At 35.4% G+C, this 16,056-nt stretch overlaps 1 protein-coding gene across 1 annotated transcript in view; it reads right to left on the reverse strand.

The window, feature by feature from the left end:
- LOC105508684 overlaps positions 1-12,815 on the reverse strand; it is a 73,676-nt gene extending 60,861 nt beyond the window's left edge. Inside the window, 3 exon segments of the mRNA XM_011937582.1 lie at positions 1,360-1,511; positions 9,423-9,555; positions 12,791-12,815. Of these exon segments, the coding sequence (XP_011792972.1) occupies positions 1,360-1,511; positions 9,423-9,540 (270 nt within the window). The 5' untranslated portion in view covers positions 9,541-9,555; positions 12,791-12,815.
- Positions 12,816-16,056: the final 3,241 nt, after the last annotated feature.

A 16,056-nucleotide genomic window follows, 5' to 3' on the forward strand; every position in this document is an offset into this window, starting at 1 on the left:
AACAAGATTAATTTCCAGAAATGGAACTAAGTGATTTACTCAACAGAGAATTCAAAATAACAGTCACAAAGATACTGAGGTCAGGAGAGCAATGAATGAACCAAGTTAGAAATTCAACAAAGAGGAAATACAAAGGCTTAAGTTCCAGAATAAATAAAGAATTTCTACAATTCAACAACAAAAAAGAAGAAATAACCCAATTTTTTTCTCTTTCAACTTTTATTTTAGGTTCAGGCAGTACATGTGTATGTATGTTAACTGGGTATATTGTGTGATGCTGAGGTTTAGGATATGAGGGATCCTATCACCCAGGTACTAAGCATAGTACCCAACAGTTTTTCAATCCTTGCCTCATTCTCTCGCATCCCTCTCCACACCCCAGTGTCTATTGTTGCTCTCATTGTGTCGATGAGTGCCCTATAATTAGCTCCCACTTATAAGTGAGAATGTACAGTATTTGGGTTTCTATTCCTGCAAATAACCCAACCCTAAAATGGGCAGAGAACTTGAACAAACATTTCTCTAAAGATTATATACGAGTGGCCTATAAGCACATGAAAGATGCTCAGCATCACTAATAAATAAAGAAATGTAAACCGAAAGCAATGAGATATCCCCTCATAGCCATTAGGATGGGTGCATTTAAAAAATTAACAAGTCTTGGCAAGGAGGTTGAGAAACTGGAACCCTTGTGCACTGCTGGTGGGATTGTAAAATGGTGCAACCGCTATGCAAAACAGTATAGCAGTTTCAAAAAATTAAAAACAAACTACCATATGATCCCTCAATCTCACTTCTAAATATGTATCAAAAACAATTTGAAAAGATGAGCTCAAAGAGATAGCTGCACCCCCATGTACACAGTAGCATTATTCACAATAGCCAAGAGGTGGAGGCAACCCAAATGTCCATTAATCGATGAAATGATAAACAAAATGCAGTTCATTTGATTACACACAAGGAGGTATTATTCAGCCTTTAAAAGAAAGGAAATACTGTCACATGCTACAACATGGATGAATCTTGAGGACATTATGCTAAGTGAAATAAGCCAGTCACAAAAGACAATTACTATATTATTTCCCTTACATGAGGTATCTGAAGTAAAAATACAGAAATAGAAAGTAGAATGGTGGTTACTAGGGACTGAAGGGAAGGAGAAATGGGGAGCTGTTAATTACTAGATTACCAATTTTGGAAGATAAAAAAGTTCTGATGGTCTGTTGTACAGTAATGTGAATACTTAACATTACTAAACTGTGCACTTAAAATGCTCTTAAAATAGTTACAACAGTAAATCTTATTTTATGTGTTTTTACCATGATTAATCTTCTTAAAATCAACAGGTATTTTGCTTACTTGGCCTCTTAAAAAATTGAAGGAGCTCTTCGATCTAAATAGTTGTCTGGATCCTGTATCTCCCTTTTCCCCATGGATAGAAATGTAGACATTTGCTACTGTTCCAGCATTCCATAGCTCACCCGTTGCCACATTCACTTCATATATTGTCACTGACAACATAAGAAAAAAACCTTTTTAAGTGCCAAGCAGTACTCATATAATAGAAAATTACGTACAGAAATCTCCCCTTATCCATGGTGGAAAAGTTCCAAGATCCCCAGTGGATGCCAGAAACCACAGATAGTAACAAATTCTATATATACTAAGTTTTTCTCTATATATACATACTTATAATAAAGTTTAGTTCACCATAAGACATTGACAATAACAATAAAATTGATTAATTATAACAATATACTGTTCACAATTTCACAGACAGAAAACTTGTTCTTACCACAAATCTTACCAAATTTGACATACTTTTTCTTTTCTTTCCATATTAATTCAAGAACTTTCACCTTTTCACTTAAAGGAAGTACTTTTTGGCTTCTCTTTGAAATATCCAAATTGCCAGCATCACTGTTCTTGCACTTTGAGGCCATTATTCAGTAAAATAAGGGTTACTTGAACACAAGTACTGCGATACTGTGACAGGTGATGGCTACTAAGTGACGCACAAGCAGAGAGCATATACAGCATGGATTCACTAGAGAAAGCGGTGATTCACATCAGGGCAGGATGGAGCAGGACAGCAGATTTCATCACACTCAGAACGGGACACAACTTAAAATTTGTGAATTGTCTATTTCTGGAATTTTACATTTAATATTTTTGGACAGCAATTGACTTTGAAGAACTGAGACCAAGGAGAGAAAAACCATGGATAAGTGGAGACTACTGTACAGAAATCCAATCAAGAGTTCTAGTTCCAGGTAATATGGAGTAACACGCACCACCCTGTCTCTCCTACTGAATGCAGCTGTAAAACTTTGACAGAATGCGTAGAACAGCTATATGAAGATCAAAACGTGAACAGCGGCAGGAGGAATGGGGAAGAAGACCAAAATTTAAAGTAATACCAAACATCTGTGAGTTTACCATTTTTCCTCCTCCACAGTCCCCCAGCCTGGATTCAATGCACCAGAGACCTGGAAATAGGTACCAGGACCTCAGATTTCGGGGGGCTCGGTAGAAGCCCTCTAGTTTTGGTTCAGGAGGTAGGAAAGGGAACTCCTCAAATATAGAGAAGAGAAGATGCAAACATGCTACCATATTTTTACTTGCATTTCTCTATTTTCTTACATCCCTGTGCCTGGGAAGAGGAGTACATTGGAGCCAACATTTTAAAGGAGAGAACTTTCTCTTCTGTTTGGAGGAACTGGGCTTCAATAGGGTCTTCCTTCCAAACAGGAAGACTGAAGAAGTGCACAGCACAACAGGATAACTAAAGCCTCAGTTTTCTAAGCAAATGACCAAAAGAAAGATCCAAGAACTGTAGAGGTTTTAAGAACTGAACTGACATTGGAACCACAGCCCACAGAAGGTAGGTTAGAATTTACAACCTGAAATTAACCAGTAGTCAACTGTATACTAAAACAAAAATATCAACATTCTCCTTAGGATTTAAGTAAGAGCTACTGTCTCATATAATAATATGTAAAATGTCCCAGATATAATATGAATAATCAGAATATTAAGAACAAGAAAAATATCAACTCACATGGGAAAAGAGAATGGAGACATCACCATTGAGATAACACGGGTACTGATTATCTGGCAAATATTTTAAAGCAGTCAGGATACAAATGTTACTACAAACAATCATGAACACTCTTAAAACAATGGAGAAACAGAAAATCCCCGCAAAGAAATAGAAAATTTAAAGAATAACTAAATAGTCATTTTAGAACTGAAAAAAAGCATCATAAGCAAATTTTAAAACTCACTGAACAGGCTCAAGAGCAGACTGGAGAGAACAGAGGAAAGCACAAATGAGCCTGAAGACAGATAAACAGAAATCATCCAATTTAACAACACAGAAACATACTTTTTTAAAAAAATGAACCTCAGGGACCTGTAGGGTAATGACAAAATACCTAATATTCATGGGCATGAAGTACCAGAAGAAGATAAAAAGATTCTAATTCAAGAGTTCTGTGAATTCAAGCACATTCCTGCACTGCCCTCCCACACCAGCTCCATCCTCTGGATTTTCACATCAGTTGATATTCCTTCATATTCCATTCCCTCCTCAGCTCATGCAGAAGGTTTATAAGTAGGAATTATTGAGGGAAGTTTTATTTACTTTCTGGGATTGTAAACTTGACAATCCTTTTCTAAAGATTAATAACTTTTCTCCATTCTTTTTCTTTTTTTTTTTTTTTTTTTTATTCAGGGTCTGGTTCTGTCACTCAGGCTGGAATGTGGTGGGAAAATCATGGCTCACTGCATACTCAACCTCCCAGGCTCAAGTGAGCCTCCCTCCTCAGGCTCCTGACTAGCTGGGACTACAGGCATGTGCTACCATGCCCAGCTAATATTTATATATATATATGTGTGTGTATATATATATAATCATGTATGTATAATAATGTAATTATATAACATTATTATATTACATATTCATAATATATAATTTTATATATTCTTTTTAATAGAGATGGGGTTTTACCATGTTGCCCAGGCTAGTCTTGAACTCAAGAGATCCACCTGCCTTAGCCTCCCAAAGTGCTGGGATTACAAGTGTAAACCACCACACCCAGCCTTCCCCATTATTTTCCTAAACAAACTTTCACTTTTCCTTTTTTAAAAACCAAATAACTATGATAAAATTGGAGAGAGAAAACAAGAGGAGGGGAATCAGAGTAACAGTGGTCTATTATCTTTGTGCTATTCTAATCAGAGGTGTTCTTCTTTTATTGTCCACATAAGAACTTAAAAGACAAATATGTAACAAAAATGAATTGAAGTTTTCTTAATTAATTGACACATTTGTCCAGGGTTCTACTGGGTAAACTGAAATATAAAATAGTTGTTTCATTAAAAAGTACCCATAGGAGAAGATGTGGAGAAATAGGAACACTTTTACATTGTTGGTGGGATTGTAAACTAGTTCAACCATTGTGGAAGAGTGTGGTGATTCCTCAAGGATCTAGAACTAGAAATACCATTTGACCCAGACATCCCATTACTGGGTATATACCCAAAGGATTATAAATCATGCTGCTATAATATTGTGGCACCATTCACAATAGCAAAGACGTGGAACCAACCCAAGTGTCCATCAATGACAGACTGGATTAAGAAAATATGGCACATATGCACCATGGGATACTATGCAGCCATAAAAAAGGATGAGTTCACATCCTTTGTAGGGACATGGATGCAGCTGGAAACCATCATTCTCAGCAAACTATCGCAAGAACAGAAAACCAAACACTGCATGTTCTCACTCATAGGTGAGAATTGAACAATAAGATCCCTTGGACACAGGAAGGGGAACATCACACACCGGCACCTGTCATGGGGTGGGGGGAGGGGGGAGGGATAGCATTAGGAGATATACCTAATGTAAATGACGAGTTAATGGATGCAGCACACCAACATGGCACATTATACATATGTAACAAACCTGCATGTTGTGCACATGTACCCTAGAACTTAAAGTATAATTTTAAAAAGCATATTTTTAAAAAGTATCCATAGGGCATCAGCAAGATGATGCAAACCCTAGACCCACATTTGCCCACAGAGATACCATCATAACAACAACACTTGGAATACCTGCCTTTGTGAGAACCCCAGAAACCACCTAAGAGGTTCCTACACCCAGGCAAGACCAAAGACAAAAAGAACCTCATCGAAACCAGTAGGAAAATTGATGGCATTTTACATGCCAAAGCTCCGCCTCCTACCCCCAGCACATACAGCATGACCAAGTTGCATTTATACCTAGATATACAAGGATGGTTCCACATACAAAAATCAATCGGTGTAACATGCCACATTAACAGAAAGAAAGCCAAAAAACAAAAAACTTCATTGATGCAGAAAAGCATTCTTATAATCCAACATGCTTCCTTGATAAAAACTCTCAACAAACTAGGAAGAGAAGTAAACTATCTCAACATAATAATGGCAATATATAAAAAGCTCACAGCTAACACAATACTTATTGATGAAAGAAAAAAAGCTTTTCCTCTAAGATCATGAAAAAGACAAGGATGCCCACTCTCATCATTACTACTCAACATATGACTGAAAGTTCCAGGTATTGCAATTAAAACAAGAAAAACCAACAAAAGATATCCAACTTAGAAGAGAAGAAGCAAGATTATTGCTGTTTGCAGGTTATATATGTAGAAAACTAAAAGGCTCCACACAAAAAAATTGTTAAAACAACAAAATCAACACTCAAAAAGCAGCTGCATTACTATATACTAACAAAGAATAATACAAAAAGAAATTAAGAAAACAACTGCATTTACAATAGCACCAAAAACAATAAAATGCTACACTTAATACTAAACCAAGGCAGCAAAAATATGTACAATGAAAACTACAAAACATTGTTAAAATAAATTAAAGAAACAAATAAATGGAAACATACTTCATGTTTGTAGAAGACTTAATATTGTTAAAATGTCTACATTACCCAAAGCAATCTTCAGATTAAATGCAGTCCCTATCAAAATCTCAACAGCAATTTTAACAGAAATAGGAAAAAATCCAAAAATTCCTATAGATTGCCAAGAGATCCCTGAATAGTCAAAACAATCTTGAGATGAACAAAGTTATAAGCCTAACACTTCTTGATTTTAATACATATGACAAAGCAACAGTAATAAAGGCAGTGTGGTACTGGGATACAGACAGACAGACTAACAGAACAGAATAGAGAACTCAGAAATAAATCCTCGATTATACAGTTAAATGATTTTGACAAGGGTGCCAAGACCATACAAGGAGGAAGATAGTCTCTTCAATAAATGGTGTTGACTAAACTGGATATCCACATGCATACAAAAAATAATAATAATAAAGTTGAATCTTTATCTTACATCAATATAGATATTAACTAAAAATGGATTAAAGACCTAATCATAAAAATCTAAATCCATAAAACTCCTAGATGAAACCTTAAGAGAAAACCTTCAGGATATCAAATTTGGCAATTATTTCTTGGATATGACACCAAAATCACATGCAACAAAAACAAACAAATGGGGCTACATCAAACTTAAAAACTTCTGCACAGCAAAGGCAACAATCATTAGTGTAAAGAGGCAACCTATGGAGTTGCAAAAAATATTTCCCAGTCATGTATCTGATAAGAGGCTAATATCCAGAAAAAATAAGGAACTCCTTCAACTAAACAACAACACATGGAAAAGAGACAATCCAATTTAAAAATAGGCAAAGAGCTTGAATAGACAATTCATCAAAGAATATATACAAATGGCCAACAAGCCTACAAAAATTCAACATCACTAATTATTACAGAAATGCAAATCAAAATCACAATGAATCACCCATTAAGATGGCCAGTATCAACAGAAAAAAAAACAAGTGTTGGGGAGAATGCAGAGAAACTGGAACCCTTGTGGGATGTAAAATTATCCAACTACTATGGATAAAGGTATGGAGGTTCCTCAAAAACTTAAAAATTGAATTACCATAAAATTCAGCAACCCCATTTCTAGATACACATCCAAAAGAGTTCAAAGTAGAATCTCAAAGAGATATTTAAATTTGCACACACATGGTCATTACAACATTATTCACAATAGGCAGAAGGTGGAAGCAAGACTAATGTCTGCTGTCAGATGAATGGATAAAGAAATTGTAGTATATACATATGATGGAGTAATACGCAGTCTTAAAAATAATAAAAATTCTGTTAACATGCTATACCATAGACATTACATTAGGTAAAATAAACCAATCACAAAAGGACAAATACTGTATGCTTACACTCATATGATGTATCTAAAGTAGTTAACATCATAGAAACAGAAAGTAGAAATGTGGTTCCCAAGGGCTGAGAGAAGTGCGGCGGGGTGGGGATTAGGGGGAATTAGTATTTAATGGATATAGAGTTTCAGCTTTGTAAGATGCAGAAGTTCTAAAGATCTGTTGCATAGCAATGTGAATACGCTTAACACAAGTGAACTGTACACTTAAAAATGTCTAAGGTAGTAAATTTAATGTTTGTGTTAATTATCACAATTAAAAATAAAAGTTTTTAAAAAGTTGCTCACACACTCACACAACCTGTGAGCCCACTTTTGGTGTTTTTTTTTTTTTTTTTTTTTTTTGAGACGTAGTCTCGCTCTGTCGCCCGGACTGGAGTGCAGTGGCCGGATCTCAGCTCACTGCAAGCTCCGCCTTCCGGGTTTACGCCATTCTCCTGCCTCAGCCTCCGGAGTAGCTGGTGTTTTCTTAGGAACCTTTACCCTTCGCAGGAAAGTAACTCCATAATTACAACAAATTTTTTTTCAGGTACACATGATGGTATACTGGTAAACTGGGCAAACACTTTTAGAGTTACTGTTGTCTTAAATGACAAATAACTACCATTACTTTTTATAAACTTAAAGGAATAAAATATAGCAAAAAAGACATTAATCCAGCTTTCGTTATTTGTACCACCTAGAACTTACGTGTCTACCTCTAGCAAAGGGTGTTACTTGTTTGTAATGATATCATTTCAGACACAGTATCAATCTTAGCTAGAATATTACATAAAAATATGGCAAGGGTAAATCATCATTTGCTATATCTACCATTGACCTAGATAACTAAAGGCTTATCAGGTTTACAGATAGCATATGATAGGGTATGGTTAGAATACCAAGCCATGTCCTAAAACTGAAAAGAAAAACGTTGATTAATAAACCATAAGGGTCAAGCCCTACACAAAAGACAAGTAAAATCAGAACATATTTGTAGAGTGTGCCTTCTTTGAGTAGAACTTTAACAGTTAAAAATGGAGGGAAGTAGCAGCAGAAGGTGACCTCTGCGTCATTACCAACAATGGGTAGGAATAGGGCACCTGGCAAACATCTCCTCGGGTGAAACACATGGGCTGATGAGGAAGAATAGTGATAACAATGCTTCCAAATGTTGAAAAAAAATACTTATGAACTTTGAGAACAATGCTCATGCTTCACTTTTCAGTAACTAGGGCTATTCACGTCTTTTCAAAAATATTTTAACTTCAGAAACTTAAGAAAAGTGATCGCACCTTAATTTAAAACCACAAAGGAATCATCAATCTGTGCAAATGTTTTACCAGTCTATGTTCCCTCAAAAAACTACACAGGTTGGTATGGACCTAAGCCTAATGTCAGATAAGACTTACTATTACTCGTTTATTTATTTATTTAGAAAATTAAAACATGACAATTTTAATAGAACACAGTCTGGATTGGAGAAAAATCCATTTTTTGCCAATTGTCTGTTTAATAATCTCACATGCCCTTATCCCATTCTCCTCCAAGGCAGAGGCCAGCAGACCCAAGAGCAAATAGTTCTTATGGACAGCCACCCTGAATTCTTATGCTAGGGAGCAGTGACTACCTCACCCTGAGCAGAAAAAGATCCTATTATCAGCCATAAATGTAAACTAGGCTTGAATACATCTCTGCTTTTGGCCAGACATTTAGAATGTCATTGAGCAGTTGTGTTTTTATTTCCTAATCAAATAGTTAAAGTTTCAAAAATGAGGGAGAGCCCGGTGGGAAAAGTATATATTGACTTGCATTTCTTAGCCCTGGAGGAACTTCATTTGACATTCAATTTTTCTCATGACCGCCTAAGAATTAATTTCCTTGTTTTGATTAAGAAGCATTTCAGCCGACCTTCCTGTAGGGCTGTTGACAAGAACATATTCCTGAATGTTGGCATGTGAAACAACTAAAAAGCATTTAGATGCAGCTGCCACATCAGAGAGGCAAGTGATAAGAAACTGGCACTCCTTAATCATTCATTTACTCAAACATGTGTTTATTGGTGTCCTGTCCTTCAGCATTTAGGCAAACAAGTTTTATCTGTGCTGCCTGGAGTTGACTCTTTCCTACCTGGAAGGATGGGTTGTCCTTTACTTAAAACAGGAAATTCTCGACAGATTTCCCCATCCTCTTGATCTCGTGCAAACCATCGTTGAACAGGTACATAAAACTGTTTTCCAGAATTCATATTATGCAGTTGTATCTACAATAACAATAATATTACTTTCAAAAATGTAGGAATGCTTTATCAAAGTGTCAAATAAGTTTTTGTTCAAGACTGCCACTTAGCTCAGAGAACTTTTTTTTAATATGAGGAACTGTTGATAATTTGACAGTGCTAATTTCTTCTTTTCCTGCCATCTCAAGTACAATGGCATTTCTTTCCTCTATCTAAAAATCTTCCTATTTCTATTTATTTCTTTATTTTTTTGAGACAAAGTCTTGCTATTTTGCCCAGGATGGTTGCCAACTCCTAGGCTGAAGTGATCCTCCCACCTCAGCCTCCTGAGTAGCTGGGTCTACAGACACATGCCACTGCACCCAGATAAATTTCTATTTCTAGTGTCTCTATTTTGAAATGTTTATTTCCAACATGGCAATTTCTTCCCAAATCTTATGTCATTAATATTTTCCTGTTTAGAAAGAAATGTTTACATTTTTAGAAATATATTATTTCCTTGTTTCAATTTCTTAGAAATTGATTTTTTGGTTTAAAGTGATTTTATAAATATTAGCATAAGGTCAGATTTCATACACTACAGATTCAAACTGATATGGTTCCCCCCTTGGATCCTTAGCAATGAACAAAATTCAACCAGTAATCATTTATATGGTCACCTATTACACCTAATCCATTTATCCTGGAGTTAAACAAGAATGTTAAAAATTTCTGGTAGGAACTGAAAAATATGAAAATCATCAAAAAGTAAAAATTATATTTTCTGATACTAAAATCTAGCCTTTTCTGAATAGAGTACAATTATTCTTTTACAGTATTTCTTGGAGTTCCAGTAATTGATGTCACAAAATAGTGAATAAGCATGCCAGTGTGCAAGGGTAATGTAAGGATTGTTAGCCTATCTAAATATTCAAAATTACTGTAAAACTTCACTATGCTCTCTGATGTTTAAGAATTCAGAAGTGTCCTGTAATGGATTCAGATGTTTCATTTGTAGAATAATGAAATGTTTACAGAAAGATAACTTTTTCATTAAAATATTTTTAGAAATAAAAAAAGCTTCAGTGAGGTGTTATTTTAACTATTAAATTAATCTTACTCTTTTGAAAATTCCTTAAATCAGAGATTTTCAACTTTAATGATTTTAAAATCACCTTGTTAAAAAGGCAAATTTTCACCCAGGCACAGTGGCGCACACCTGTAATCCCAGCACTTTGCAGGCCCAAGGTGAGCAGATTGCTTGAGCCCAGGAGTTGGAGACCAACCAGGGCAACATGGCAAGACCCCATCTCCACAAAAACTTAAAAATTAGCCAGGTGTGGTGGTGCATGCCTATAGTCCCAGCTACTTGAGAGGCTGAGGTGGGAGGATCACTTGAGTCTGGGAAGTCAAGGCTGTATAGTGAGCCATTATCATGCCACTCAACTCCAGCTTGGGCAACAGACAGAGACCCTATCTCAAAAAGGAAAAAAAGGCAGATTTTCAGTACCTGCTCCTACGAAGGTCTCTGGGTCTCAGACAGGTTCAGGAATTCACATTTATAAATGCATATTAAGTGTGATTCTCACACAATGTAATGTCACTTTTAGAAAGGCTTCCTGAGAACCAGTGAGAAAAACTATTGTTTGCAAGGTTACTACTGCCAAGACTGTCTGATTTGACGATTTTAATTAAGGCCCAAAGCTGATCATTTGAGAAACAGAAAATAACCTAACATTTTGAACTTTTTATTTTGTAAACTTCCTTAACTGAACTTGAAAAAAATCAAGATTAAGTTTCTAAAGCAATGTGGTTATTTTATGGAAATGTATTATTGTTGCTATTATGGAATCAGTGATTCTGTTCAAATCCCCACACAAGTTGGCTTACTTAAAATTTCAAATTTTAAACTTCTAAACTGTATTATAAGAATTAAACAGAAAAATGTCAACCCATTATCTAATTTGGCAAAATGGATAAAGTGGATAAGGGCTTTTGTACATTCAGAATGAAACTTTGAATCACGAATGTGTCTCTTCTTCACAGGTACTCAACAAGAGCCAAAGTAAACCTTAGGCAAAGTTCTCTTGCAGTGAGAGAATACTTGCCATAGAGAGAAAGACAATAAAAATTTTCAGCCTGATTTTTATATCATTCCTCTATAATACAAAATTTTTTGTCTCAGCATCCCAAGTTCATAATGAATGTAATCTTGCTTATTGGCTAGCAAATGAAATAGCAGGAGGATTAATAATTTTCATATGTTAGTTTACCTCACTGAGAGGGAAGAAAAAAAGATATTATTGTCACATATGATCACTTAAGAATCAATTTGAATATTATACTTCAAAAGCTCTATATAGCATAAAAGAGAGCATTTCACATAGAAGCCAGGGAGTAATTTTGAATTTTAAAATATAACCTCAACATTCTGTATTTTCATAAGGTAAGTTTTATTTTTTCATTCTGCTTTCAGAATCCTTTGTAACTTTAACATAAAGAAGATGGTATTAACAACTATATATTCCTGCTAATGGAATTTTTTAATGTTTTTAAGGAATTACTCATCTATGAATTTTTCATTAATTCTTCCACATGTTAAAACTCAAGAAGAGTAAGTTTGCCAAAAATATCAGGAATATGACGAGATTTTCTTCACATTTTGAGAACTTGTTTAAAGAGCATTTATTTTGAAATGACAGAAGATGTAAATATACCATACACAAAAATGGATGACAAGCTCTGTGATTTCCAGTGTTGGAGATCTGCATTTACTGACAATCATGGTAACAAGTGGATGTTTCATGCTGAACAATGTAGAAAATTTAAGCCTTTTTTCTTAATCTTAAAAATACTCAAGGGACATTTTCCTGCTTAACATGAATAGACTAAATTTCAGAGCTGGCATTCAATTCTAGTAGACTATTATTTCATCAACACAGTGGTCTATCTTTACAACATTTTCTGAAGCAAATAACATACAGCTAGTCATCTTTTTATCAGTAGTGCAACTATATCAAGAAGCTATATGAGTTAATCCAGAGTCCCAGGCATTTTTTTTCTTTGCAAAGAGGTGAAAGAATTGCTTGGTTAAGGTGCCTCCCTCAATCAATTAAGAATTAATCAATTATTAAGGACATATGATACTTCTGCCTTGAAGAAAGCACAGGCTAAAAAGGTACAGGACTCCATCAACTCATTATAGGCATGATGAGTTGACTCCTGAGAGGAATATGCAGAGGATTTTGCAAAGAACGGGAAAGTGTTGATACATCCTTACCTCCTTGCAGTGCCAGGAAGGGGAGTGTCCAGAGTTGGTATGCCCAATACGAATTTTAAAGAGTGTTCCAATGTCTCCAACTGTTATCTATGAAGAGCCAAGGGAACAACTTTCAATATAATTTCACAAAATCCAATTAAAAACAGCTCAGATTAGGACATGATATATTGATAAAGGGGTCAATTCATTAAGAAGAGATAAGAATTATAAACATGTACACATCTAACAAGAGAGTACTAAAATATAATAAGCAGGCCAGGCGTGGTGGCTCACGCCTGTAATCTCAGCACTTTGGGAGGCCGAGGCGGGCGGATCACAAAATCAGGAGATTGAAACCATCCTGGCTAACACGGTGAAACCCCGTCTCTACTAAAAATACAAAAAACTTAGCCGGGCCTGGTGACGGACGCCTATAGTCCCGGCTACTCACGAGCCTGAGGCAGGAGAATGGCGTGAACCCAGGAGACGGAGCTTGCAGTGAGCCAAGATCCTGCCACTGCACTCCAGCCTGGGTGACTGAGCAAGACTCTGACTCAAAAAAATAATAATAAAAAAATTAATAAAATATAATTAGCAAAATTTAACAGAACTGAATGGAGAAACAGACACTCTATGATAATAGTTGGAGACTTCAATACTCCACTTGAATGATGGGCAAAACAAGTAGAGAAAATAATAAGAAAATAGAGGACTTGAACATTACACACCACCTAGACCTAACCTCTATAGAACACTCCACCCAACAACAGAAAACAGTCTTTCCAAGTACACATGGAACGTTCTCCAGGATAGAACATATGTTTTGCAACAAAACAAGTCTTGAAAATTTAAAAAGACAAATCGTACAGAGTATCTTGTCCAAACACAATGGTATGAATCCAGAAATCAGTATTATAAGGCAAACTGAAAAGTTCAAAATATGTGTAAATTCCAAGGCAGGTAGATCATGAGGTCAGGAGTTCAAGACCAGCCTGGCCAACACAATGAGACCGTGTCTGTACTAAAAATACAAAAATTAGCTGGGTGTTATGGTGGGTGCCGTAATCCCAGTTACTTGGGAGGCTAAGGCAGGAGAATTGTGTGAAGTCAGGAGGGAGAGGTTGCAGTGAGCCAAGATCATGCCACTGCACTCCAGCCTAGGCGAAAGAGCTAGACTCCATCTCAGAAAAAAAAAAAAAAAAAGTGTAAATTAAAGGACATACTTGTAAGCAATGAATAGGTCAAAGAACAAACTGCAGGAAAATTTAAAAATACTTCGAGATAAGTCAAAGCAAAAATATAAGATACAAAAAATATGCAAAAAGCAGAGCTCTGAGGGAAATTTATAGCTATATACACCTACATTAAAAAAGAAGAAAAATCTCAAATAAATAACCTAACTTTACATCTTAAGGAACTAGAAAAAGAAAGGCAAACTAAATCCTACGCTGGTAGAACAAAGAGATAGACTGATGATAAACAAAAGGGAGAATATAAAAACAACAAAAATAAATGAAATTAATATTTGGTTATTAAAAACATCAATAAAACTGATAGACTTTAGCCTATCTAGATTTTAGCAAAGAGAATTGCTAAAATCAAAAATAAAAGAAGAGACATTACTATTGACTTTACAGAAATAAAAAGGATTATAAAAGAATGCTATGAGCAACAGTATGCCAACAAATTAGATAACCTAGATGAAATGGACAAATCTATAGAAACACACAGACCACCAAAACTGACTCAAAGAAATAAAAAATATGAATAGACCTATAAAGGGTAAAGAGGTTGAATCAGTAATCAAAAACCTCCCAAGAAAAAGAAACGTAGGACAGAAGGCTTCACTGGTGAATTCTATCAAATATTTAAAGAAGAGTTAATTCCAAACACTTCCAAAAAAGAGGTAGAAATGCTTTTTAACTCATTCTGCAAGGTCAGCATTATGCTGATAACAAAGTCAAAGACATAACATGAAAACTATAAACCACTGTGCCTTGTAAAGATGCAAACATCTTCAACAAAACTAGCTAATGAATCCAGAAGCATATTTAAAAGATTACACATTATAATAAACTAGGATTTATCCCAGGAATGGAAATTGGTTCTACATACAAATAGCAATCTAATATACCACATAAATAAAATAGAAGGGAAAAACACAATCATCTCAACTGATGCCAAACCACCCCCCAACACACACACACATTTGACAAAATCACATGCCCTTTCCTGATTTTAAAAAAAAAAAAAATTCAACAAACTAGAAATTGAAAAGAACTTCCTGAACATGGTAAAGGACACTCATCGTGAGAAAAACCCACAGAGAACATCATACTAAATGGTAAAAGATGGAGAGCTTTTCTCCCAAATCAGGAACAAGACAAGGATAATAATTTTTGCTACTTCTATTCAACACGGTACTGAAAGTTCTAGCTAGAGCAATTTCACCAACAAGAAAAAATTTAAAACATCCAAATAGGAAAGGGAAGGGGAAGGAAGGGGAGGGGAGGGGAGGGGAGGGGAGGGCCGAGGGGAAGGAGGAGGGAAAGTGGGGAGGGGAAGGGAGGAGAGGAATCGGGGAGAGGAAGGGAAAGGGAAGGGAAGACATTAGAGGTTGCTAGGGGTTGGCAGAAAGGCAACAGGGAGTGACTGCATAACAAGGTTTTCTTTTGGAGTGAATAAAATGTTATAAAAGTAGATACTGATTGTTGAATAACACTGTGAATGTACTATATGCCACTAAATGGTGCGATTTAAAATTTTTTAATGGTAGCTTTTGTGTGTTTTACAATAAAAAAGAAAAAAAGAAAGGTCTATACAAAGAAAGTACAAGGAAAAAGGAAAGGAAGATGTAAAACAGTCTGCCTAAGAACCCTCACAAGAAAACAATTCATTAGAACAAATGAAACTGTGATCAAAATTGGAGTGAAATTACTGCATTTAATGAAGCCATCACCTCTACAAGAAGAGATCAATGTAGCTATTCCAGAACTCAAGCTAGAGTGACAACAGAAAGAGCTGAAATGTAGTAGCAGCATTAAGAAAAAAGAAGCATCAAACTATGAAAATGAGGGGTTAAGGGTGCTCCTTTCTTATTACAGAATTGAAAATTATTTAGCCCTATAAACTACGTGAATATATAATTCAATTTAAAAGTAAACATAAAACACTAAAATAGCAAAACAACAACAGCTCAGACTATTTTTATTTCTGACTCACAGAAAATAATGACAAAATATTTTACTTTTAGGGACTATAAACACAAGAGTGTCTTTAAATATTGA

Source organism: Colobus angolensis, unplaced genomic scaffold, assembly GCF_000951035.1.
Source record: "Colobus angolensis palliatus isolate OR3802 unplaced genomic scaffold, Cang.pa_1.0 Scaffold166, whole genome shotgun sequence".
NCBI lineage: Eukaryota > Metazoa > Chordata > Mammalia > Primates > Cercopithecidae > Colobus > Colobus angolensis.